General features: G+C 33.0%; 3 protein-coding genes across 7 annotated transcripts; all 3 read right to left on the bottom strand.

Annotated features, from left to right (window-relative positions):
* Window positions 1–1,472: 1,472 nt before the first annotated feature.
* LOC11413051 (protein WHAT'S THIS FACTOR 1 homolog, chloroplastic) lies at window positions 1,473–5,826 on the bottom strand. 5 transcript variants are annotated; one of them, XM_003589114.4, is made up of 3 exons: window positions 5,741–5,826; window positions 4,073–4,195; window positions 1,473–3,591 (listed from the first exon to the last, which is right to left on the bottom strand). In XM_003589114.4, exon 3 carries the CDS (start codon window positions 3,545–3,547, stop codon window positions 2,297–2,299), a length of 1,251 nt encoding a protein of 416 aa, XP_003589162.1. In that variant the 5' UTR covers window positions 3,548–3,591; window positions 4,073–4,195; window positions 5,741–5,826; the 3' UTR covers window positions 1,473–2,296. The 5 variants fall into 5 exon arrangements, with proteins under 5 accessions (XP_003589162.1, XP_024631111.1, XP_024631114.1 ...); XM_024775343.2 differs by lacking the exon at window positions 4,073–4,195 and having other exon boundaries at window positions 1,473–3,680; XM_024775346.2 differs by lacking the exon at window positions 4,073–4,195.
* A 6,607-nt stretch (window positions 5,827–12,433) lies between these two features.
* LOC11419187 (polyadenylate-binding protein 2) lies at window positions 12,434–17,552 on the bottom strand. The gene is made up of 9 exons (XM_003589112.4): window positions 17,069–17,552; window positions 16,852–16,970; window positions 15,292–15,951; window positions 15,113–15,190; window positions 14,930–15,019; window positions 13,804–13,941; window positions 13,296–13,469; window positions 13,009–13,203; window positions 12,434–12,887 (listed from the first exon to the last, which is right to left on the bottom strand). The coding sequence occupies exons 1-9, from the start codon at window positions 17,322–17,324 to the stop codon at window positions 12,654–12,656; spliced, it is 1,944 nt and encodes a 647-aa protein (XP_003589160.1). The 5' UTR covers window positions 17,325–17,552; the 3' UTR covers window positions 12,434–12,653.
* Window positions 17,553–20,286: 2,734 nt separating this feature from the next.
* Window positions 20,287–21,871, bottom strand: LOC11428033 (WUSCHEL-related homeobox 4). Its single transcript, XM_003589110.4, has 3 exons — window positions 21,578–21,871; window positions 20,849–21,166; window positions 20,287–20,633 (listed from the first exon to the last, which is right to left on the bottom strand). Exons 1-3 carry the CDS (start codon window positions 21,815–21,817, stop codon window positions 20,481–20,483), a joined length of 711 nt encoding a protein of 236 aa, XP_003589158.1. The 5' UTR covers window positions 21,818–21,871; the 3' UTR covers window positions 20,287–20,480.
* Between the last annotated feature and the right edge of the window lie 4,690 nt (window positions 21,872–26,561).

Genomic DNA, 26,561 nt, shown 5'->3' with positions numbered 1-26,561 from the left:
AGAACTAGGTTCAATGGGTAATAACAAGTCACAAGTGATAGAACATGCTATGAGAACGCATGATCCTGCAGTGACCGAAGGTTGAGATAATAGAAACTCTTAATGAGATCTATACTCCTTATGGAGTGAAGTACATAGCTACAAGAGTACTTATGATAGACTCACCTATACGTATGTAGAACTGAGGCCGGTTCTTATGGAATTTCGAGGCAGAATTCCTAGAGCATTCGTTAAAACTGGGATAGACGTGCAAGGCCATTAACGCACGGGCTTTTAGAAAACACCTAAGAAAAGGTTGTGTGTGGGTCCTATGTCTGAGATAGAGTTCAATGCTGTAAGCAACTCTTGTTAATCGGAATACTACTCACTATGCAAAGGTTCAAGTTGTTGGCGACACCTTTGTTTACTAGCAATCTTTAAGAAACGTCTAAAACGTAACTATCGAAACCAATTTTGAATTCAAGTGGGGGATTGTTGGAACACTAGTGTATAATGGAAAAAACTTGGAGTATACTAGTTGGTTTGTGGAGCCTTTGGAATGTAAACACAAGGATGGAGAAACTAGTGTAAAGTGTGAATTGAAAATTTTATGTCCCACATTGGGTAGATCACACACTCTAGTAGTGTTTGCCAAAAATTATATATAAGACACACGCGCGCGACGACGCCGCCGTCCGACCGGCCGGGCTTGTCTATAAAGAAATATCTTTTTTTTTGGTGTTCAGAAAAATGAAAAATACGTTTCCGCGTCGTGGGTTACCGTTACGTGACGAACCATTCTTTTCTTCCTTCTTCTTTGGTTTCTCGAGTGGCCTGCGTACCATATTAGAGTGGTTTTTCGAAACCATATTGAGGTGTTATTCTCGAGCGATTTCTGGCAGTGCAGCCTTTAATCGTACAGATAGAATCTGTGCTGTTTTATCCTGGAGACGGCGCGGTTGCTAGTCTACCTTGCACAATTTAGGTAGTGCCGCGAAACGTCTTAAAGAAAGCGACCTGGTCGTGACTCACCTCGATAATAATTTCAAAGCTCTGTCGTAATTTTAAAATCCAAAGATACAAAAAAGAAGTCCATTAATTTGGATATAAAAAAAAATAAAAAATAAAAAAACAAAGACAATAACTTAGAAGTTGTATCATGTACGACCTTAGCGTTACATGAAATCACATTCCATTTTTTTTAACCTATCACAAATCAATTTACAGAGGTGTTTTATTTTAGATTTATTCCAAAATCCCACGAGCCTTCCTTTTTATGTGTGTTTCGGTGTAAGTAATGCAACATCAACATATAAATGAAAACCATGTGAAGTGAAAGGGAGGATCCTATAGAGGGAGCTCACTAAACCAACCAACACCTCGTTCATGTGATGTAAAAAGAGTTCAAACTGAAAATGTTGCCAAATGCATGTTTTTATGAATTGAGATGCTAAAGAACAAAATAAAAGAAATCATTGTCCTAAAAGTATATGAACAGCGTAAAACATGTCTCTCTTTGATGATTTTTTTAATAACCATGCTTACATATTAGCAATTGCAGTTCACAATTATTTATCAATGTGATTTCTATGAAATCATTACATGAAAGAATTTAATATTAAGAATTGGACATTGCTTACATACATGCAGGTCACTGCTATCCTGTGTTTTGTATGTAAAGGCAAACCAAATGGCATTCACCTTATAAATACTATCCTGGCCTAAAGCATAACATAGGAAAACTTCAAAATACTATGAACTGCTCAAACTAATCTGCCCCTTAATCTCTAAACCTGCTACAAAGAACAAATTAACAAATAACTTGTCCAGTGAGACTCAAAAATCATCACAGTCAGCCTAGAATGGAAGTTTCAAGACTATTCTGCCTTATTAACAACCAGTACGACAAGCCTGATTCAATTTCAAGGAAAGATAGGATGCACTGCACTGCAATGCAATCACCTCTATCTAAATTATTATGTAAATCAAATGCATCATACTATGTTACATATCAATGTTATAAAAAATAACCAAACATTGAAGAGGGACGAGACTTCTGTTTTGATCAGATTCAACAGGGACAAAACTGCAGTCAATCCGCAAAAACAACCGAACATTGAAGCGACGAGATTTCTGTTTTGGTTAGATTCAACCGCATTTAGCTGGGACAAAACCACATTCAATCAACAAAAACAACCAAACTCTGATGAAAAACAGCTCAAAGTTCAGCCAATTAAACCGTCCAGTTTTGTTCGTTTGATTTTTGAAACACTGTCCCATGCACCACACCTAGGTCCTAGGCTAAGCAAATCTTCATTCATGAACCATCATCATAAAAAAGAACTTTATAAAACCTTTTTCTTTCTTCAGGGTCAAGCAACCCTCCCAGCTTATTACCATTTTCTCGCTCAACCTCATCATCTTCATCAGACACTTCCCTGTTTCTTCTCCTTCTTCTACCCTTCATGTGATCCTCATCCACCCTATTCAAAGGAAGACCTTTATTTCTCTTCTTTTCGATATTAACAAGTCGCCGCCTCTGGTTATACTCATGAAGCCCTTCCTGCATAATCTCCCCAAATTTCTCTTTAACAACCACAAGAGGATCCTTATCAACTAATTGAGACCCAACATACCCTTCTCTAAGTAAAACAGTATAAATCCTATACTTATTAGAAACATAAAAAATCCCAGGATGCTTAAGCAACAAAACATTCACCTTATCAGGCAAAAAAAACTCCCTTTTAAAATGACCCAATTTCATAATTGAAATCTTCTTCCAAAGAGTCAATGACAACAACTCATGAACCAAACCCACATTCCTTTTCTCCATTTCCTTAGACCCTTCCACCAACCCCCTCGGATCAGAATAAGGCGAAACATAAGGAACCAACTCAAATTCATGAAATTTCTCCAATGATTTCACCCAACTAGAAGGCAAACAACACGAAAAATTCACCTCAACCCCGTTCTTCATCGCCAAAGCCTCAACTTCAGAAACAGCAAAATCAGGGTTCCATTTCATCAACTCAACCACCATAGAACTTCTCCTCCCACTCTCATTCCTAATTCGAAACAAATCCGGATATTTCGCCACAATCCCAATCAAATAATCATCAGGAAAGCCTAAACTATTCTTAATTTCATTGATCTTCATAACATTCAAACAATTATTCAAAGAAAGCATGAGCAATTTGGCGAGACGTGGAACAAAAACAGATTCAAGAGAATCTTTCAAGGATTGTTCTTCATGAACAAGCTCCATCATGCGTTTAGTAAGAAGAACGTGATCTTGATGAAACTGGAAGCAAGAAGGGTATTTGGAAATCCAGTTAAGGGCTTTACCTTGAAGATCTAGGGTTTTGAATTTCTTCTGAAGAGTTTGAATTGGGATTTGGTTGTTAGGGTAACGGAGGATAATGTTTTTGATTTGGTTGTTAATTATCCAACGTTTGTTTCGCGATAATGCTGATTCTAAGTCTGGGTCTTTTTTACTTGACCATAGACAATAGTGTCTTTTTGAGGAGGTTCGGAGGAGAATAATGATGTTGGTTTGATGATGGAACATGGTTCTGTTACTGGTTTGGTTGTTTCAAACCACAATGCACAATTCTACATAAAAAAAAAAAAAAGCAATTCAGCGTACAGTTTTATATCCGAAACAATTTCCTCAATGAAACAATGCACAAAGTTTAGCTGACCTGTCCAACAAAAAACACAACAGTGATCAGCAAGCATTGAATGTGGACACAGCTTAAAGAATTCACTATCACTAAAATGCTCTATGTCATAATAAATAGTGATCATCGGGGAAACCAGGTTCATAATAATCATTTCAATATGAGTTATGAAGGCAACAATCAAAAGTAGCTAAAATCCATTATGTGATAACAACATACAATCCTTTTATCAATCTCAAGACATATTTTGGTAATACTAAAACTAATGAAAGTTGAAACAACATGATAGATTCTGGTTCAGATGTGAATAAATACCGATGATAATTCTATGGTATTTGGGAGATTATTGCATAATAATAAAGGAATGATCTATTATTATTGATATAAGAAAGTAACTGCAGAAAAGTACCAACCTCTAGGAATTAGAGAGCCTAGTCTCTCCCAAACCAACCCACATACAAAATACCCAATGCCCTCCCTTTTCCTCTGCATCTTTATTTATAATAGTAACTCACTATAACAGTTACATAGAAGTTCTGCAGATAACAATTACTATGTAACAGTTACTAATTAATATATTAAATAAACAACTAATATTTTATAACTTATGCCCTTAGGAGTCCTATATCTAACACAACAATGATAAAGCCTAAGCAACCTATAGGCAGAATGATCAACTGTTTAAGATGCAATCACCTTTATCTATGACAGAAAAAATTGTTGGTATGTCAACAAGCACAAATTCTACTTCTACATCATCACACAAGATAACAAAATCAACATACTTCAACTCAATACAATCACATCCAACAAGATAATCAATGTAGCTAAGCTTCATCATAAGCACAAAGCTCGTGATGGAGAACATGAAAGCATTTCCAAACATTACAATCACCATTATCAATCAAGCCTCGTTAAAAATTGTTGTATATCAACAAAAGTAATCATAAACAAAGTAGCTTGTGTTGACAGAACATATTCTACTTCAACATAATAACACAAGATAACAAAATAAACATACTTCGACTCAACAAAATCATATCCGTAAAAAAAGTCAATGTAGTTAAGCTTCATCATCATAAGCACAAAGTTCATGATTGATATGAAAACATTTACAAACATCACAATCACCATTATCAGTCAAGCCTCATAACAAATTGTTATATATCAACACAAGTAATCAAGAACAAAGTAGCTTGTGTTGACAGCACAAATTCTACTTCGACGTTATGACACAAGATAACAAATGACCTCTTTGGATTGGCTTATTTGAGCTTAACTACTTGCATAAGTTTTGTTGGACTGTTTGGGAGAACTTATGAAAACAGCTTATGACAATTTCATAAGTATTTTTTCAGCTGATTTTCATATGTTCTCTAATATAGCTTATAAAAATAGCTTACGTAAACTTATACATAAGCGCTTATCATGATAGGTGCTTGTGTTATAAGCCACAAATAAGATATTTATCCAAACAGGCCCAAAATCAACATACTTCAACATAAAAAAATCATCAATCAAAATAATCAATGTAGTTAAGCTTCATCATAAGCACAAAGTTCATGATGAAAATGAACATGAAAGCATTTCCAAACATCAAAATCACCATTACCAGTCAATCCTATATAACCCTGCAGTACAAAAATAATTTCAACACAAACCATAAAGATAAAAAATACCCGTAAACAATAAAAGATAAAGTCAACTCCTTTTTACAGTAATCAACAAAACAAAGAAGAAGAAGAAGAAAAAACATAGATTTTTGCCAGAATCAGAATAACTATAGCATCACCAAATTGGGTATAAACCAATCCAAAACCATCATGGATTAAACAATTCTAGACCCACAAAGAAAAAACTAGACTTTATCAATCATAAGGTTAAAATAATTGTACAAAGACAAAATCCATAAATTTTTTGTGAAAAAGAAAAAAGCTGAAAATGTTCTTCCAAACAAAACCAGAATCGTAAAATTTTAAAATTAAAATAAAAAAAAAACCATAAAAATTTAAACTTTAATAGCTTTTGAATCTAAGCAAAACATAGAGTGATCAAAGGATGAAAAAGTGAAAGAAGCTTACCAGATGAAAATGGAAGAAGGTAGATCTATGAGAAAATCAATGGAAGCTTACCAGATGAGAAAATCACATATTTTTTCAAAATGCCATCTTTCAAAAATGATTTTTATGAAAGCTATTTGAAATAGTTTTTTTTTTAGAGATTTTTTCAAAATTTTAGTGTCCAAAAAAATTATAATAAAATGATATTTTAAGATAAACTATTCAAACAAATTTTTTATTTTAAGTTTTTTTTGAAAATTTCTTTATTAAAAAATTTATTACACTACAAGAATCTATTTTACAAAAAAAGTTAAAACAAACGGACACTTAACTTCATGAAACTGTTAAAGCCGTGTTCATATATATGATATTGTTAATGTCTTGCACTTGTAATATAACTAACTATTTCTCTTAAATATATTATTAAATTTCGAGATTTAGAATTTTGGGTTTTATGGGTTTTGATCCTAATTTGGAAATTTAAAATTTTTATAATGAGGATTTTGTGTGTTTGAAGATGATGATGAAAAAGATTACGAGGATTTTTTTTGTGTTTTTTTTGTTTTTTTTTTATTGAAGAAGGATGGGTTGATGATGAAGATGAGGAAGATGTTCATCAATTTTTGTGAGTATTATTTAAAAAAAAAAAATAGGATTAATGTATGTGGCATGACAACTCAACATTTTTGAATAAAATTTAAAAAAAAAAAGATTTATTTGTGCATGTTTTGAAAGATAAAGTACTTAAGTGGGAAAAAAAAAAGATAAAAGACCTAAGTATTACAAATAAATAAGATAAAGGACCTCTGAAGTAATTTTACCATCAAGTAAAATAACTAAACATTTGATTTACTTCGGTAGTTTTGCTATTCATAATAACCAGTCAAAATCTTGTATTGCGAACCGCAGTGTACTGCGAACCCTTAAGTAGACTGAAAATATCAGCATGCATGTCTCGGTTTTCCCTGTACCTATACTCGTAATCCTTGGCGCCAACACCCTGAAAGTATTGGAATATATCTACGTCTGCATCAATGTGTATTAATCAATCAGTAAAAGGAATATAATTTTTAACAACATTTTTTAACAATTAAATAATCATGTCTTTACTTTAGCCAGCGGGAGTAATGTCATGTAACTAGTCAACTGCTTCATCCTATACCGATAGGTCTTGTTCAAGCTCAGGTACATGCTTAGGCTCTGGCTGATGTAGGGACCGATTGTGTCACTGGCTCGTAAAAGGGCCCACCTTTCTCAACTTTGCACTTCTTCTCGCGCTCTGCCTTATAAAGGCATTCATGGATATCTTATTACCCTTGGCTCGATTGGCAGGTGCATCCATATATGAAACGATGACAAAATCATAGAGAAATTAATGATCCCTAAACATATTTCAGATTTTATAAACCGAAATGATGAACACAACATTGCGGATTCTAAAGTCTGAACTAAACCAAAACTTTAGAAACAAAGAAAAAACGTAAATCAACCACCATAAATTTAAGCAAATGTGTTCTAACATCTTGTGTAGTAGTTGAAAACATCTAAAATGTGATGGTCGGGCAACTTAAGTTGAAAAATGACACAAAGTGGTGAAATTTTGAATTGGGGGGTTTGGGAGCGTTTAGGTTGAAAAACATAAATAAAGAAGTAAGGGGCCATGATGAGCATGTTTCTTATATATTCGTGGTTTGATTCTAGAATTTCAAGCATACTTTTATGGTTTAGATTTTAAAATTTGAACAGAAGCAAAATTTAAAATGTGATGGGTGCGTTAAAGGGATGGGGAGGGGAGAGAATTAACGTATTTTTTACTTTAAACTAACCCAATCCATTGATGAATGAGTTGGTTTGGGTAGATCATTATGTCCATGATATATATTTGTAAAAAAATAAATTGTATGAAAAATATAATTAAATAACAATATTTTTAACATATCACACATGAGTGGGAGGCAAAGCGGAACAAGTTGCGCCGCTAAGTCTTTTTGGATGGTACAATTAATCCTCGTGAGCGCAACATTTATAGACCCATGAGATATAATATTAATATGTATGACCTTTTAAACTCTATTTAAAAGGCCAACAATCTCGGACATTAAATTCATTCTACATTGTTTTATAAATTTCTAAATTCATCCCTATTATAGATCGAGATAGATTTGTCTGTTCCACGTTTGAAAGATGAAAGATGTGCTTTCTTAGAAAGGAATTGGCCAGTGGCCATCAATTATTGGCCTAACTATCAAAATATGAAGTCACTACCCCTTTGAACGGTGGTGAACCCCAAAGCGCATAAGAAATGAGAACACAAGTAAAGTATAGCAACATGCACCAAACAACTTTCACTTATCAAGTTCACTTGCAAAAACACTATTGTTTATAATAATTCAATGTACTTTATGGCTTTAACCTTCAATAAAGCAAAACAACTCTTCAAAGCAATAACCACAAAATTTCTAGGAATGAAACGAAACATGATTTTGATTGGTAAGAAAAGAAATAGATAAAAGACATTAGAGTGACCAGGAGGTGTTGTAACAAGTTTGACCTTAATGTATTGCTTATAAATGATGATTTATATAATTATAGTCTTCCATTAAAAAACAAAAGAAAGATCAAACTTAGGACAAATGGTTAGGCAATTGATTCCAGATGTTGAGGCACGTATGTTCTACATGCACAAAAGAACAACAAAGAAATTAAGTAAACTAACCACAATCATTTGGATACTTCAAAATTATATGATGATAACCGATAACTTGGAATAAAAAACAAATTGTTTTGATTTTATGGTATTTAATAATGTTATTTGAATCAAGTTTCTTAATTTTGTGTGAAAATAGCCCAAAGGAAATTAGATTTACACTTCATTTTGTAGATATGCTACACATGTAGTGTTTGATACCGCGACTCATCATGTCATTATATCCAAAATCACTTCAATTTTTTTTTTTTTTTTAAATTATTACGATACACTCTTTACCATTGAAAATCATGTCCACTAATCGCAAAATCGAGCACTCTTTACCATTGAAAATCATATTATTTCTTTCTTTCCATATTTTCCACACCGTAGCGAAACAAATGACACTCAAAAGAGAATGGCACACCCTAGGTCCTCCGCCTCCAAAAGCGAATTGGTTGAAATGATCTGAAGCAACGAACGGTAGAACCAAAGAAAGACCAATTCATTGAAGAATGTGTTGGAAATATTAAGAGTAAACTAGAATTTAGAGAGTTAGGAAAGATAGAAGAGAGTTGTTGTGCCGTGGTAAAAACCACTGCCCTGAATGCAAATTTCCGGTGTACTTCCGGTGCAACCCAAGTCCGATTTTGCTCCCCAAAATTTACACAACTGCGTGTCTAAACTCATCCACTCGAAGTCAAAAACGATGGAGCTTCACAAATAATGCCCATAATAATTGAGAGTAGGCAGAAATAAAAACACAAGTTTATTTTATATCGACCAATGCTCCCTCCTCCAATTCTAGATACCAACTATTATCTCTGCCAAGCTAATTCAATAGCCTCCTCTACGTTTTAGCAAATAGTAGTTTTATATACTAACTCATGCATGCTCAATAAAACAAATCATTTTTCCCGTTGGTTATGTAACTGACAATGTTTAATTGCATTTTTGGCCTCCTATTTTTTTAAAAGTTGTGATTTTAACCCCTTAATTAATTAAAATACAAAACAGTCCCCTATGTAATGGATCTTTGGCAGTTTTGACCCCCAAGACTCCTTTTGACTTAGTCTTCACTAACGTGACAAGCACAATAGTCGACACGTGGCACCTCACTTTTATAGAGATTATTTGAGGGATGGGGGGTTTAGGAGGTTGCAGATAGTTATAGAAGAGTTGGAGCATAAGAGGCAAGTTGCAGCGTAAAGACGGCTCAAGTTGAATCAGTTGAAGGATCAATTCGGACCACATATGATGTACCTCTGACCCAATATTATTATACCGGTCCACAACGTAATAGTAAATTATTTAAAAATTCTTTTAAAAAAGATAATTCCTTTATTTAAAAAATTATCAACATAATTATGAAATTTAAAAATGTAAATAGTTTAAAATTCAATTAAATTATTTCTTTTACTTTTCTTATTCTAATTTTGTTTTGTTAGTTCATTACTTTATAACCGACAAAAATTTATTTGTTTTTTTTTTTTTTTTTTTATCATTGATTACAGTCGTTGCCAACTCATGGAAAATCATATTTTTTTCCTTAATTTCTAATTTATCTTTTTTACTTTGTTTTCTTATTTTAATTGTTTTTAGATTTTCCTTAATAGCTAGTTTTCTTATTTTTATTTTCCATAGTACATTATTTTCTAATTTTATTTTTTATTTACTTTTATTGCATATTTATCCAGCTGTGGTACTTAGTGTTTATCTATCCAGCTAATTTTCAATATCTTCAAATTATGAGCAACAATAGAATTTAGGATTAATTGTTTAAATTGGTCATGTAAAATACGTAGAATTTAGGATTAATTGTCTAAAAAATGATCATGTAAAATAAAAAATAGATATTTTAACCTTGTAATTTGATATTATTCTTATTTTTGACCTTATAATATACATATGGTCTAAAAAAGTGATCTAATGATTTAATTTTTTCATGATTTTTTTCAGACATCCTTAGGATGTTAAAACATGGCGTTACACAAACAATGAGATTTTTCCGACTAGGGACAAATTTATTATGAATTTTTATTCTCCATAATTATGAATTTCTTAAACAATTCATAAATTCATAATTAATTCGTATCTCGTTTAAAAATTCCAAAATTTTATGGTGAAGTTTCTTATGATGTTTTAACCATGCCTACAAAATTATAGAACAAAATTTGACCAGTGAATATATACTTACTCGGAACAAAATTGCAAATCGTGCGTTTTGGTTATATAATTAGTTGCCGGATGGTTTTTGAATGTATATAATTAGTTGCCGGATAGTTTTTGAATGTATCTAGTATAACTATGAAATTAAGTTATTGAGAATTGAAATTACCGGCTCATGTAATCTTGAAACTATATTTGTCATTCAAAAAGAATAATCTTGGAACAAACTATCTGATATGATTAGTTTTAAAATTGAAACTAGTTTTAATCATATTTCTTATAACTTTAACAAAATAATATTATAATATTTATTATCATGCGTGCACCAAACATATGATATGATAAATATCTATCTTACCACTATCATGTCTCATCTTTATCTAACTTTTTTATCATATATTATCTTTATCCTATCATGTGCGCCAAATAGACCGTTACAGATTATGGTGAACTATGTTCAATAAAAGATGAATGAGTTGGGACATCTAGTTATGTTTATTAACTCTTTTTGAAGGAAATTAATTATGTCATTTCATTAATCAAAATGTGCTCAGTAGTCGATACAACTTGGTGGACTAACCAAAATATAGAAACTAGTTGTTAATGTGTCCGCCTTAGCTAACTCATAATCAACTGCATTTATTTGTCTCTGTACAAACTCAACACTATAGTTTTCATACAATTAACTAAACAAAATTTTACAACCATCTATACTACCCCCAATTCTGCTGCATCATGCTTGGAAGCAACTCTATCAACCGCTTTCTTTGAATCAAGTTCAAAATACATAGGTCATAAGCTTAACTTATGAACCCATTGAAGAGCCAACAACAGGTTGTTATGTTTATTAACTATCCACTGAACTTATTTAACGACATAATTAAACTATGTTAACCATCAAAATTGTTGTCAAATTTTGTGTCAAAATATAAATGCCAAAAATGATAATACATTCTTTCATTTTAGATAGAAGAAATACTTTTATTAATTGTTTTTAATCTTTTTAATGTTGTTTTAACAAATTAATATTGTTATATTAATTTAGATTACAGAATAACTTTTTTTCAACGACAGAAGTTTTAACAAATGGCATTCTGAATATTTTAGCTATTCTTTTTATTAGAAAAATAATAAGATTAAGGAAGTATTTTCCTCCAAGAAAAGTAGTATTATGAATAAGGGTGAGATGTTTTTCTCATTATATCTTGAAGCTTCTAAGAGTACCTTAGTAAACCACTTAAGAGATTTAAATGTGTATCCAAACAAAGTGTAACTTCTAAGATTGCGTGATAATCATATATGACAAACTGGTGTTTGAGAATCATTCAAAATTCTAATGAAAATTTGCGTCACATCCGTACATAGAAATTCATACTATTACTAGTACTTAAGACTAAGATTGTGACTTAACCCCTTAAAACTACCAAATCACCTTACCACTCAGTATCAAAAACAAAACTTTTCTGAGCTGAAACAACTAGATGGTGAAATCCAATCAATCTAGATCATTGAGAATTTGAAAAACCAACAAGCGAACGTGAGTACCCAATGATAAATAGAACTACAGTTGCCACCACCAATGAGAGCTTTTATCCTATTGCAATTCCCGTTCAAAAAGCATAGAGCTACGAGGCTGCAGTGTTAGCTATATAAAACACAGAAAAACATAAAAAATGAAGATATACAAAAAATCATCAAAAAAGAAATAGAAGACAATAAATTGTTGGAAAATAAACTGGCGAATTTTTTTTTAAAATGATGATTTATTTAAGGCCTATAACATGGGTTCAAAGCAAGCATATTCCGAAAAGCACTAAAACAGTTAATTAAAAGGAATGTGTAAGCATCCAAGAGTGAAATAAACAACCGATAGATCCATAAATCCAATTGTTGGTAATCCTAAAGTATGACCAAATAAAAAATAAATAAAAACACAAGTACATAGAATGCAGTAACTTCCTTAGTGCCGACAAACATCATCAAACTAAAAGACCGAAAAAGAAAAGAAAAGAAAAAAAAACGGGGTTTGGGGGGTATAGAAATGATGGTGTGGAATTCATGTAGACGGATTAATAGAATCTAAGAGTCATTGAGAGAGAGTGAGGCTAGTTGATCCGCCGGGCTGTTTCCTTGCTGTTGACTAACATTTCTCAACACCTCCATGGCTTCAGCAACTTTAGCCTTGAGAGCATCTGGTGACTCGATCAAATGCAATACTTCAGGCTGGTCCATCTCCAGAAGCATGCCAGTAACCTTAGCTGCTGAATCATGTTCCAGCTGATCTACTAGCGGATACAAAGCCTCTCCAAGCATCTAACCATACAAGAGAAAGTATCAGTAAAGGTTGCATGCCACGACAATCATAGAGCAGAAAACCAAAACATGAGAACTGAACCCAAATTTGCAGAAATATTAGCAGCAAAAAGGAACTTACAGTCCTCTGCTGTTCAGGGGGAGCATTCGCAAGTGCTGTAGCCAAAGCATGAATGGGCATAGGTGGTACAACATCGCGAAGTGGCAAACCTCCCATGTCATAGGACATCATTCCTCCACCAATGTTTTGCACAGGGGCATCTTGAATGTTGCTGCGACCAGGAGGGTAGCGATAAACACGTTGCCTTGGAAGCATCTGAGCAAAACATGAATTTCATTGTCAGTACCTCGATATAAAAGATGAGGATAAGGACAATTAATCATAAGCAAAACTGCATGTAAGCAGACCTGCTGCTGCATCATTGGCACTTGCTGCGGGGGTTGTTGACCAGGACCTCCTCGACGTCCACCAGGGCGCTGACCTTGTTGGCCCTGCTGAACCATTGGAACGAAGTAGCTTGGCATAGGACCACCACCAGGTCTCATCCCAGGAACAAGCTGCTGCTGATATCCAAATCCAGCCTGCATTTTTTATTGGAGAAGTGATTATTGATAAATTTTAAACTAAATTGGTTATCGAACAAATATGCCTAAAATATACAAGTTTAATTGTTCATCTGATGGAGACTATCAATCTCAAACACCAGCAAAATATGTGATATGTGAAGAAGGGAGTAGAACATAACATAAACTGCCCACAGTTTTGCATCAGTATAACAAGTCCCACAAGTACAACAAGGTCAAGTCGAACCGGCAAAACAGAACGACAGGCTGATGTAAAATTCAATTTTCACATAAAAACATTCTATCAACAAAATAACAGCTGAATATGGCAGGAAAAATATGATAATCATACTTGTGGAGGCATCATGGCTGGGGGTCCTTGACCATACATAAATTGCTGTCCAAGACCAGGAGTACCAGGAGGGTAGAGTGGCATTCGGGGTGCAACAGAAGGTGTAATTGCAACAGGCCTCATTTGTGAAAATTGTGCCTGCATGGAGAAAGTAATTAAGATGAAAAATTAACAACCTACAAATAACCCTCCCCAATCATCATCATCATCATAGACCATATAATAAATAAGAAAAATAAAAAAGGTGGCACTATATAGAGTAAGGGAAATGGTATGTATATTATGAAATGTCAATGATACTAACAATCAAACCAATGTTATTTAACTCGGAAAAGTCATCAACTCAATTGGGGCACCAAGACATTAGTCAGAGTCAAACTGATGCTAGTTGAATTGCATGTCTAGAGCTACAAATAAGATTACACGTACATATTCTATAAACAATTTGAAGTTTTTCATAATGCTGAAATAAAAATAATGTCTTGTTCAACACAGCTTAATTGCAATGCATGCTTTTAATGTTATATAAAGTGTAGAAAAATTTATGAGTATGACAAATATCCCACCACTCCTATCTTTTATTTGGCAACAAAAAGAACTTGACAGATAACACCTCGCATACTTCAAAAGCCTCACTTGCAAGGGAAAATAACTCTCACAGTATGCAAACCCACTTGGGTTCACCTGGTGGTGTTAGCTTGGGAGCTTGGAGTGTACTCCTTTTTCAAGGTCCGAATTCGACTCCCCGATGAAAAATTCAGTGGGATAGTTTGGCGTTAAAAAAAAAAAAACAATCTCACAGTATGCAAGGCGCCTCCACTACACACTGACAACATCCCTATGAAGAAAAGCTTCTTGAAGCTAGACACAATTATCATACAATATATGGAGTACAGCATTTTATGATTGAAAAAAATAAAAAGTTTCAGGTTTAAGTTTATCAAGTATAATTTTTGCAAACCATAAATAACGAAATGTTTCTGCCACTTAATTAAATATATAAGTTAACAAAAAGAAGAACACGCAACTCCTGACCCTCTCTTACGAAGTTTCTTGTATTAAATATACAACTACAAAATATTGAATAACAAAAGTAACACCTGACCCACTCTTACAAGCATATTACCTGCAATCTTGCTCTTCTATCTTCCTTTCTCTGTGCAACAGCAACATAGAGAGGTTTGCTAACGATCATTTTGCCATTCATCTCGCCAAGCTACAAGTAATATCGCATTTTGCATATGAATGTTATATTACAGTTGTTCACACAAAACAAATACAATATAGCCAACAATAGTTTTAGACTTACAGCTCTTGATGCTTCCTCTGGAGTTGAAAATGCAACAAAGCCAGATCCTCTGCTGACTCCATTTGGGTCTCGCATAATCTAGAGTATCATGGGTGAAAAGAATCTAAGTTGTCAAAGTCTGCAGCATTATAAACGAACAGACTGACACGGATATCAGTAAAAAGAATCATAGTGCACACCTTGTATGAAGTAATTGTGCCAAACTCGGAGAACATTTCCTTGAGTTTTTCATCAGTAATGGAATCATCCAAGTTCTTGAGATACAAGTTCAGACCTTGAAATTTGTCTACTACAGATTCCTTTACAGTCTGCTCGAACCGTCCTTTCAGCTCTTGCTCACGTTCAGATTTTTTCTGGGCTTTACCAACATACCATTCCTTGTCGTCAACCTTTTTACCATTTAATGCCTCAACAGCTTTAGCAGCATCTTCTGCATTTTCAAAATTGACAAATCCAAAACACTTCGACCTACCATCAGCATCTCTCATCAAAACAGCACTAGTAATGGTCCCATAAGCTCCAAATTCATTTTTCAAGTCATCTTCCGTAAATGACTCTGATAGGTTTTTCACATAGACATTGTTAAATTTTGTCTTACTGAGAACGTTATCTCTATCTTGCTTACGTAGGAAATGACCCACAAACACCTGCTTGTCATTGATCAGCATTCCATTTAACTTATCAATTGCATTCTGAGCAGAATCCTCAGCCTCAAATTGGACAAAACCATAGCCTTTAGACTGACCAGAACCATCAGTTGCTATTTTGCAAGACATAATTTGTCCGAAAGAAGAAAAAGTGTCATGTAAAGCTTTGTGATCAATTGTCTTATCCAAATTCTGCACAACCAACAACATCATAAAAATCAATCAGGTTCAGTTCAATTGAAATGACAGACAACAGACACTTCATTTCCAAACTACTCACATAAATCAAGTGTATACACACAATATTGTCGTTCGGTAAACAACAAGAACCAAGACATATACAACTAAGTGGAATCAGCTACAAGAACGATCCCACTATCTAGTCCTTCAGTGGACACAATTCATAAAATTCCAAGAGAAATTCCAATTCCATTGATTAAACTATCGGTAAACCTGTTTGATTGGCTTATTTAAGCTCATTCATTGACATAAATTTTGTGACTGTTTGGGAGAATTTATGAAAATAGCTTTTGGCAATTTTCATAAGCTTTTTCAACTTATTTTCACAAGTTCTCCAATATAGCTTCTAAAAACACCTTATACCATATACTCAACTTATTTTCATAAGTTCTCCAATATTGCTTCTAAAAACAACCTATACCATATACCATATACAAAACAATTTAACACTATTTTATATTTAGCTTATAAAAATAGCTAATACAAGCATATACATAAGCGCTTATAATGATACTTGTTTGTGCTATAAGCTTCAAATAAGTTGTTCATCCAAACAGACCCCAAATTGGTCCTTAACTTTGTGAGACACTCAAATAGGCCTCTCAGATGTTTACTTAAAAAAGGTACATGATTATCTCATTTTACATATATTAGTCATTTTGAGAGTACTAAAGACGACTAAATTGATATTAAATTGTTAAAATAAAGAGACCCGCTAGACAAAGTCTAGCAATGTAAGGGACCAATGTGACAAATATTCATAATCTCCTGGACCACTTTCAGAGATAAATTAGGTAGATTCCTGACTAAATTACCTATAAATTCTACCAAGATATGAGATAAAAAATGCACCTTGATAAAAATATTAGCAGTGCCGCTCTTGCGACTACTAGGATCACGATGAGAATACATAACCCTAATAGATTTGTTGTTCATAGGAGTAAAATTCAGAACATCCAAAGCCCTAGCCGCTGAATAAACAACACAAACAAATTAAAAAATCAAAACCCTAATCACAAAAACATATAAAATCCAATTTCAATTCAACAAAATTAACAACGAAACTAACCATCCTGAGGGTTAGTGAAATTAACATAACCATAACCAAGCGAACGACGAGTAGCCAAATCCCTACAAACCCTAACCGAAACCACTTGTCCAACCTGATTAAACAGATCGTAAAGCTGAGAATCATTCACATTCACCTCAAGATCACCAACGTACAAAGACGTCGTAACAAACTGATTCGCAACGTTCGGTACGACGCCGTTCGAAGGTGCTGGAACTGGTGCCGGAGTTTGATGTTGAACCTGAATCTGCGCCATTGAAAGTTCTTCACAAATCGATAATAATAACGATAATGATAATTGATTAATAGAAATTAAACCCTAATCAGTTCTGCAAAAAAAAAGTTCCAGTTTTTTTTTGGATTTTGGATAAACCCGCCGGTGATCGGAACGGGAATAGTAGCGACGGAGAAACTGAAATTTTTTTGGTTTTTGGGAGGGCAGAGAAGGCTGCACTGCACCGCAATGGTGCTTACGTGTTTTTTGGTATATAAACGAAATGAAAGAGGAAACCCTAGTTTTGTTTTGGGCTTTGGTAACAGTTTGGATTTTCGGCCCAAATAGACGAGGTTGTTACGATGGGACATGGTCTTGTCTTTCTGTCTTAGTTTATGTTAATGTTTCTATATTTGTTTTATTCAAATATTGATCTTGAACAACGTTATATGAGAAATAGTCTTAAATGAGTAAAATTTAATCATTTACTATTTTTAGTGTGTGAAAGTATCTTAAACGAGTGATTTGTGAAGAGTAATCTTTTGCGCAAGGTAAACCACAATGGATTGTAAACTCATCCTCAAACATTTAACAATGTTGCATTTGTATGATTGAATTTGAAATTAGGACATTTAGGTAAACTCGAAGACATCTATTACAATCATCTCATGGATACTTAGTCATGGGTCTTTGGTATAGTCATGTATGGAATAGTCAACTTCTCAATCCAACCAAAAAAATGTAGGGGGTTTATCGGAAGCACGCTTCCGATGATGTTTTTTTCGGAAAATATGATATTTTGTTTCGATATATTTAAACATATAGGTGTGGATTGAGAGACTCTAAAAAATTCACCTCCAAATTGACCTCCCACCTCATAAAAAGATATAAATTTCATTTTACATTTAATTATTTTATGGACGCTCTCTTTATAACGTTCTTTATAACCTTATCTCTTTTGTTGGATAAACTTACAAGAATATGAATCTCACATAAAATGATAGGGCCCGCATGAAATTCACCAAATAAAAGACCAAGTGGTAGTAGCATTTCTCTGCTTTAAAATATTTTTCTTATTTCATTGTGTATCATTTTGGAACAAAAATACGTTTAGAGTATTGATATAACTTATTCATTTATTTTGAAAAATTAAAGTATATAGTATAAAAAAATTTATGTAGTGTTGATTTATCAAAAATTTCTCACCATGAGCGATAAGAGGGACAATGAACCTAAGATAATGACAAGGTGGGTAAGTCGACCTCAAATCATGTGGTGGCTAGTTGAATTGAAACATATGGACAAATGCTTGATTCGTTGGAGCTTGATGACATTATCTCGACACCACGCGAATATGACAGCGTGAATCGTCCATTTTATGAAAGTTCACTCTTCTCAGTCTACCTTCGTTGATGCTCCACGTTAATCCTTTAACTTATGGAGCAATGCCTTAAAAAATTTGATCTTGTTTAGAGAATTTTGCGTCCAATTCCTCCTCCATGTAATGTAGACACGACATTCCAAACTACCATGTTGATGTGTACAAAGGGTCATTCAAAAAACACTATTCCAATGATATATCATGATCGATTATGTGGGAAGGATCATGGATTGGTTCTTCAGGGTATCACACTCCCACATCCTCCTTGTTGTACCACATGATATATCATCTTCTGCACTAGTTGGCCAATATTCCTTACCCCAACCTAATAACTTTCCAAATACGTGAAAACTAAAATTTCCATCAGCCTTAATGTCGTCTATATCTCATGCACCAATATGCTTTGTTAATCTTTGTGATAGTTGCTTTGTCGATCCCTAATATGGTTTCTTTGATGATCCTTTAGGTGGTTGTTTTGGAGATCCATGAGAAGCATGTACATGATCTCAATATGAAGGATCATGAGACATATCATACCTTTCGGCATGTTAGTCTTTAATGCCCTTTGACCGAAAATATCTCATGGGTTAAGCGTTGTCAAATATCATGAATGTGATTATACAACATTCTTAAAACTATTATCATCTCAACAGTTACCATGGATCGAGTATCGAAAGCGAGGATTGATGCTCATTCAACACATATGGATCGATTTACATATTCGTAAACACATAAAAAGTATTAAGAATGAGTAATAACTAAATAATAGGCTTAGTAGCAATTTTACCCCCTAACTTTCTCAAAGTTGCAAGATGTTATTTAATGAAAACATAGAATCACCAATCTTAAAGTTAGCTCTAAAAAATATGTTTATTTTTTACTTTATTTTTTTTTCTTCTAAAGAGTCTAACGACAAAACTCAAATACTAACTCCTAAAAGCAGGAAATAACATATTTGAATCCGCGTCGGCGTATATGAATTCACTATTTTACCATATAAATTGTACCTACATTTTGTTTTTTTTTTTTACAGCTTCTAGTATGTTTTGTACACACATATTTGTTATTATATAATTTGAAAGTACAACCAATTCATAGGTTGCCTTTTGGCGACTATAGACTTTAATTATGAATTTTTCAAATTGTTGATCTTTCTTTCCCTCCCAATTCTCATGGTGGGTTAATCATTGGCCCTACCAAAGCACTGGGAATCTGAAATATAAGCCTAAATTATTTGCATGTCAAGGATGAAAAAAATAAATGGACTCGTGTACCCTTTCATAACTGAATTTGGCCTTGCTTTATGAAAGTTTGATCTATAGTGTGAGTGGAGTATCCGGTGTGATTATTATCTAAGATTTCGGCTAGATCGAGGACAATTACATGCTTTATTCAAATTTAAACCTAAAATATGAGAGTATAGTACATGCTTAATTAAGATAAGATTAGTAGAATGCTTAATTAAGATAAGATTAGTAGAAGTAGGTGCGTGGACTTCAGTGTCTGTATAGCTTCACCTTTTAACCTAAAAGCTTTCGATTCACAAGCTTATGTCGTCTAAAAAAGGATTTATATTTTCCAAAGTCACACCTACTACGCTGAAATCAACAAATGAAAAAAGGGTGACAAATAAGTTTGGTTAATTTGGCTCCAAAGTCATGGAATTATAACATTACGTGAAAAGAGTACAAAGATACAGTAGTGACAACATCTTTGTCTTTCTTCTTTCCCAATGTAAATGAAAGAAGAAATTACTAAAGCAAATTAAAGCACATTTTGGAAAGAAAAAGCTAAAAATTGTTATAGATCAAACTCCTTCATCTGCCTTCTGGGTGTAATGGGAAAAGCTCTAGAGTTTTATGTTCCTCTACTTTGCACATTGACCAATTTTTCTCTTCCAAATACTCAAATGGCCAACTCCTACTCTTCTTCAATGGGCTATCTTCTTGATCTCTTTCCATTACTTGCACCTATCCAAAAAATGTAACATATTCAATTAAATATACAAAATTTAATAACCTAGTAACAAAAATATATTTTAGTATATACATATTGTTCATGGTTTTAAATTATGGTCCAAGACTATAGTTGCGTCGACAATATAAAGGATTTTAAGGTATCTGCAACGACATTTCGAAACCACGATATATAGGTTGAGTTGAATATTATTTGAATACGAACATACCCTTTTTGGGGTGTCCAAAGTTGTAATAGTACTAAAGGTGGGGGACATAGACACAAGTGTGGTGGTGGGAGTTCGAGGACTATGAGGAAGGCCAAGACTGTTACGTTTCTGCTTTTGTCTCTCGCGTGCTTTGTGGTTTTGGAACCAATAGAACACATTTTTCCCTTCAATTTTACCGTACTTGCTAAGTTGAACTGTAATCTGTTCTATTTGTTGTGCATTTGGAGTTCTCATTCCACCTCTGTATAACATCTCCAATATTCCTATTTGTTCTTGTGTTGGATTCCATCTTGTCCCTCCTGGAATATGCGTTTCAACCTATACATACACAAATAATAATACATATTAACATATAATCGCCAAATCAAAAGCTTTTAAACGACAAATATTGTTCGTTTAATTAAAAAATAAATAAAAAATTGGTCGTTTAATATTTTTTTCATGTAACTCAAGTCTTATATGGAAAAAGAGCAAGTTCATGTTAGAAGAATTATCAGACATTAAATATAGATACATCTGATAACTGAAGTTTATAAGTATTATAGTCAGAAATATGTTATTACCCTATATACCTATATATTACATGAAGTTAATGTGAATTATTTATGTTGTTCTTGATTATACTAAATTTTTTAATGCATTATATGCACACGTGAGTTAATTATCACTCTACTGCATGGTTAATTAAAAGAAATGGAAATGAAACTAAGTAGAGGTTAGTATATGAACCTGGCTTTGTGGTGAAGGTGGATCTTTCTTGTTATCATCAGAGGAAGAAAGACTAATTCTGGGAGCAGTTTCGGGTCTAATGAAACTCTTGAGATCAAAAGAAAGAGAAGGGGTGTTAGTAGTAGAATTATCGGTGTTATTAGAAGAAATTTTAGGTGCAAGAGGACGTAAACGCTTGCAACCAAGTGTGAGGGAAGGTTCATGCTCCCAAAATCCACGTGTGAATTGATGCACCTTCATAATGTTTATGTTTAATATAATTTGCCACACGGTGTGATGAAGAAATGAATGACAGGGAATGTGATTATATAGAGAGAATGAATGAATGGAAATTATGATGATGAGAAAAACAAAACAACAGTGAAAAGTATACAAAGTGGGAAATGAGGTGTTGCGTGTAAGAACCAAGACCAAATGATGAGGTGCAGTTGACTTTTGATTTTCCCTCTCTAAATTAAACCAAAAGTAAAACACGACAAAATTCTTCAAATCAAATCAAATACTGTAACTTACATTTTGTACCTTCAGAGAATACTACTGTGCCTGGGTTCATTCCAGCTGCCAGATGAGTAACAACCTTTGGATTTGATTTTTATACACTATTAAAATTATTGTAAAACTTTATCACTGGTACATTCATTCATATTTCATTATTTTATATATAGAAAAACTTAGTAACTAATATAGCAAAATGACATTATTATAGTGTATTTTGATTATTAATTAGTAGGCATGGCAATGGGCGGGGTGGAGACAATTTTTACCTTTCTTGTCCTCATATCCTAATCTCAAATATTTACACGTTATCTTACCTATATCCAACGGGGATGAGAAAACAAATTTCATTTCCGTCCCTGACAGGTTCGGGTATCTCATCCCCATCCCCGTAGTGGATAATTTTTTTTAATAAAAAAATGTATTTTTCAGCCCAAAACTCAATGTTGTAATACATTATCCTGCAAATAAATGATGGTGATTGATTGCTATGGTGACGGAGAAGAAAGATACTCAGGGTGTGAGATGTGGAAGGAGAAGAGAGAAAACTTTGAGAAATGAATACTGAGACTTTGATCGTGTTAGTGAAATGATTTAGGATTTGAGTTTATATTATATAAAAGATATAATAAATTGATTTTTTACCTTCAGGTATGGTTATGAGTTCGGGGTGAGTACTTATATCCGCATTACCTGTACCGTATCTGTATTTTAAAATCGGGGATAACCCAAACTCAATCAAAGCAGGTAAAACTCATCAATTTAGATTTGGTTCGAACGAGTACCCCATGTATGGGCTTTGTTGCTATGTCTAATTATTAGTTGTATATATGCGTAATAAAACTATATATTAATTTTTGAGAGGCAATAAAGCTATATATTGTTCCTTAAAAAAAAAAAACTATATATTGTTAGCACATGATAGAATGTATTAAGATCAAAATATGTTTAAATTTATTTGATAATAAAAAGCAATAGAACATCTTTAAAAAGGTTTACGGTGATCACACCTTTCTTTTCTTTTCTCATGTCGATGACTTTAAAATTTCTTCTTGTTTTAACCTTTTCATTCATCAAATCAAATATCACACATTTTTTTACTTTTAATTTATCTTTTTTTTTTTCTTTCTCTTTCCCTATTATTTTTGACACTCAAGAAAGGGAATGTTGTACACATATCTGAATCAGAATGAATGAAGAGGATGTAAACGTGTGTGGACACAGGAGTTTATAGGTTGGCCCGTCAAATCGGGTCGTTTAAAATTTTCTTACTTTCATCATAAGGTGTTCTCACTTTTCGGTGGCCTTCATCAATTAAAGTTAGTGAAGTGAGGAATGAATGCAAAAAGATTCCTCCAATCCCAAAACTTGAAGATGGAACCCCTTTTATTTGCTTTTTCAAGATACAGATTTTTATATGAGGAAAAAATGCAAGAGTAGGGAAAGATGTGGACTTATTATGGCGACCATATTGAGAAAAACTAAGTATACTATAAAATAAAATTAAAGTTTAAAACGTGTTTATAAACCAATTTTGTAAGGACGAATTACATAACATATATGTATATTGGTTTGGAACACCATAAATTAGATCCATGCATCAAGTCGCTTAAAAAAAAAAATACATGCATCAAGTTAAATAGGGGTGCGGTGTATTGCAAAAAATATTCTCACATAAAATAATATAAAGCGTGACATAAATTTGTGAGAAGTGACATCTCATCTAAAAAACGAGTTACCCGTTTTATAAAGATGTATTAGATCCTATATACAAATATATTAAACAAAACCTTGAATATAAGCTAAATCTTGTGTCTATAATCTTATGACCATATAAATATTTTTCAAAAATAGTTTCCTTATCGGATCGAACCCCATAATATCCACTCCTCTACTTTAGGAACTGTAGCACCAATTTCCCAAATTCTACTTTAATACTCAACGTATAGACCATGCATTCGTGATATAGCCTTAAAATTTTATTTCATTAATCTTTTTATCCAAATTGACTCTGTTGGTGTATTATTATAGTTTATATGGACTCCTCAAGTGGAGCCATGTCTTATGCATATTACTATATAATAACCAATCAAAGATTCAAATGTATATAGAAATGTGTATGTGCATTTTCATTCGTATTGGTTAAACATATTCTCACTTCCCAAAGCGACATGAGGAGTGGCCGGGCAATAATTCTCACTTCCCTACTAGCATATGATTGAGTACTCTTGAGTAGCTGGGAATTTTTCCGTCGTAGTTCTTTGAATTAACAATATAATTATACATACATTATATATATAAAATTTGACAAGATATAAGTATAAACTACTCCCTTAAAAAAACTATAAACTATAACTTAGTGGATATAACAAACATTCAAATTGAGAGATTACATCATTCAACACCGCTAAAAACGTAAAGGATGAATCTGCGAACAAACTCACAACATCCAAGTTAATAGCATATAACGGCATAATGCCTACACAAATATATGATGAAATTAAAGTGACCGGAATATCCATTGTCTCCGGATCTGCAACGTTGATGCCCAAATCTTTGATTGAACAATCGATATTTCAATATGAATCAAATGAACACCGCACGAAGACGGGAAATCAAACAACGCCGCACAAGACGACGAACAACAAATCACCACACTTAGATGATGAAATTACAAAGAAAAAAAAACCTAGATCTATGTGAAAATCACTTATTTAAATTGAAATAAAGAGAAAAAGATGAAGAGGGGTGATTTCAGGTCAAGTATTGACCCAAAGTCACCCCTCAATAAAGAAATTGTAAGAGAAAACTTAGAGAGAGAAAACTAGGGCCGGCTTATTGGAGAGGGAGAGATTCTATCAAGAGTTTAAGTTATTATTTTATTCTCAGTTCTCATTAGTTAGGTTATATAGTTTTTTTACTTACTGCATATAAAAAATGATTGAATCAACATGGCAAGGTGTTTTTATATTCTTTCTACAGATCAAAATCAATTAGTTAAGATGAAAATTTTAAGTTCAATATATGAATTCATTTATATACTATGAAATTGATCGATAAATGTCATCGGGATTTGGGATGGTTAGAGCCTTGTGTACATGTAAATATATAAATGACCTACACATAATTTTGATTTTTTCGGTACTTAATGCACTAAAAATAGAGGAAAAATGCTAACAAGGGTGTGGCCATATCTCCAATCTAATATCAACGAGTCATTACAAAGAGATTTAACTTTAAACAAACACAATAAATTAGTTTTCCACAAACTCTCCAAGACCAAACCTAATCGTACCATTTTCCACTATCTTCTCATGAACAAGAGAATTACAAAAGTCATAAGAAATCTAGCTCCCAATGTTCTCAAGAACATTCTTAAATTTCTCTCATTTACCCTCTTATAAAAGTGTTTCCCACCCCTAGAATCTCTCCCAAAAGGCATAAGTCGTTTTCCAAGAGTATATTCATTTGGTTCTTCAAGGATTATACAAAAAGAACAAGAAGAAAGTTTAAATAGAGGTCCAAAACCCGAGCCATGCGCCAAGCGCATCACTAACAACATGCACAACGTACAAGCCTATGCGCTCATAAACATCATATGCCTAGCATGCGAGGCCAAAAAAAAACTTTTTCAAAATCTTCTCTTTTATATATAATGAGATTTTAACTCACACTCAACAATATAATACAAGTAAGTTCCGCTATTTTTTTTCGATAAAAATATTCTTTAAAAACATACTTCATCTAGTCACATTTATAAGCAAAAAACAACTTTTTAAGTACATTGAATAATTAATGCATTTGATCTATAAATATGATCGGATACATTAATTATTCAATATATAATTAAAAAGCTATTTTTTGCTTATAAATATGATCGGAGGTAGTACTTTCTTTTTCGTCGTCAAAAACCAATTTATTGCTAAAAAATAGTGCCCAAGTCCCATTAATTTAGACACCCAAAAAAAAGCTTAATTTTTTTTTTTCTGCTATAAACCTTAAAAAAAAAAACCGCTATAAGTGAATTGGGATTCAAAATCGGCGCACGAGTGGGAGACTCATGGCACACGTGTGTTATAGTCAAAATACATGATCACCAATCATCACAATGATGCACCTGCAATGGAAGTGTGAATATTATTCCACTTACACTTCACAGTATATTTATGATTTTTTTGACGGATAGATAAACTATGGTTATGATTGTGAATGCCGTTGTGCTACTTTGCTTGCCACTTTGCAAACCAACTCAGGTATGTCACTGCCCAAACATAAACTTTCCTCTTCCGGCTAATAATGTCGGTCGTCTCATAAAATTACAGTTTACTGACCCTGTCTCATTTTAACTCATTCTGTCTTGTTTTAAAAAATTAATATATTCCATAAAGTTTATTTCTCATGATTAAATAAAAAAAAAAACTAAATATCTATATTCAAGAATTGGGGCAAAATCATATGTTTTCTATTAAACTTAGTCCACAATGCTTTC

The sequence above is a fragment of the Medicago truncatula genome, chromosome 1 (assembly GCF_003473485.1).
Source record: "Medicago truncatula cultivar Jemalong A17 chromosome 1, MtrunA17r5.0-ANR, whole genome shotgun sequence".
NCBI lineage: Eukaryota > Viridiplantae > Streptophyta > Magnoliopsida > Fabales > Fabaceae > Medicago > Medicago truncatula.
This window is presented reverse-complemented; position numbering and strand designations above follow the sequence as displayed.

Excerpts from the sequence above, each read along its gene's own strand:
- LOC11413051 (XM_003589114.4), bottom strand. The coding sequence starts at position 3,547 with ATGTTCCATCATCAAACCAACATCATTATTCTCCTCCGAACCTCCTCA.
- LOC11419187 (XM_003589112.4), bottom strand. The coding sequence starts at position 17,324 with ATGGCGCAGATTCAGGTTCAACATCAAACTCCGGCACCAGTTCCAGCA. Across the intron at positions 13,942-14,929 it reads ATAGAAGAGCAAGATTGCAG|GCACAATTTTCACAAATGAG; the intron begins GTAATATGCTTG and ends TTCTCCATGCAG. Across the intron at positions 13,204-13,295 it reads TGCCAATGATGCAGCAGCAG|ATGCTTCCAAGGCAACGTGT; the intron begins GTCTGCTTACAT and ends TGTTTTGCTCAG.
- LOC11428033 (XM_003589110.4), bottom strand. The coding sequence starts at position 21,817 with ATGAAGGTGCATCAATTCACACGTGGATTTTGGGAGCATGAACCTTCC. Across the intron at positions 21,167-21,577 it reads CACCTTCACCACAAAGCCAG|GTTGAAACGCATATTCCAGG; the intron begins GTTCATATACTA and ends GTGTATGTATAG. Across the intron at positions 20,634-20,848 it reads CTTTGGACACCCCAAAAAGG|GTGCAAGTAATGGAAAGAGA; the intron begins GTATGTTCGTAT and ends TTTTTTGGATAG.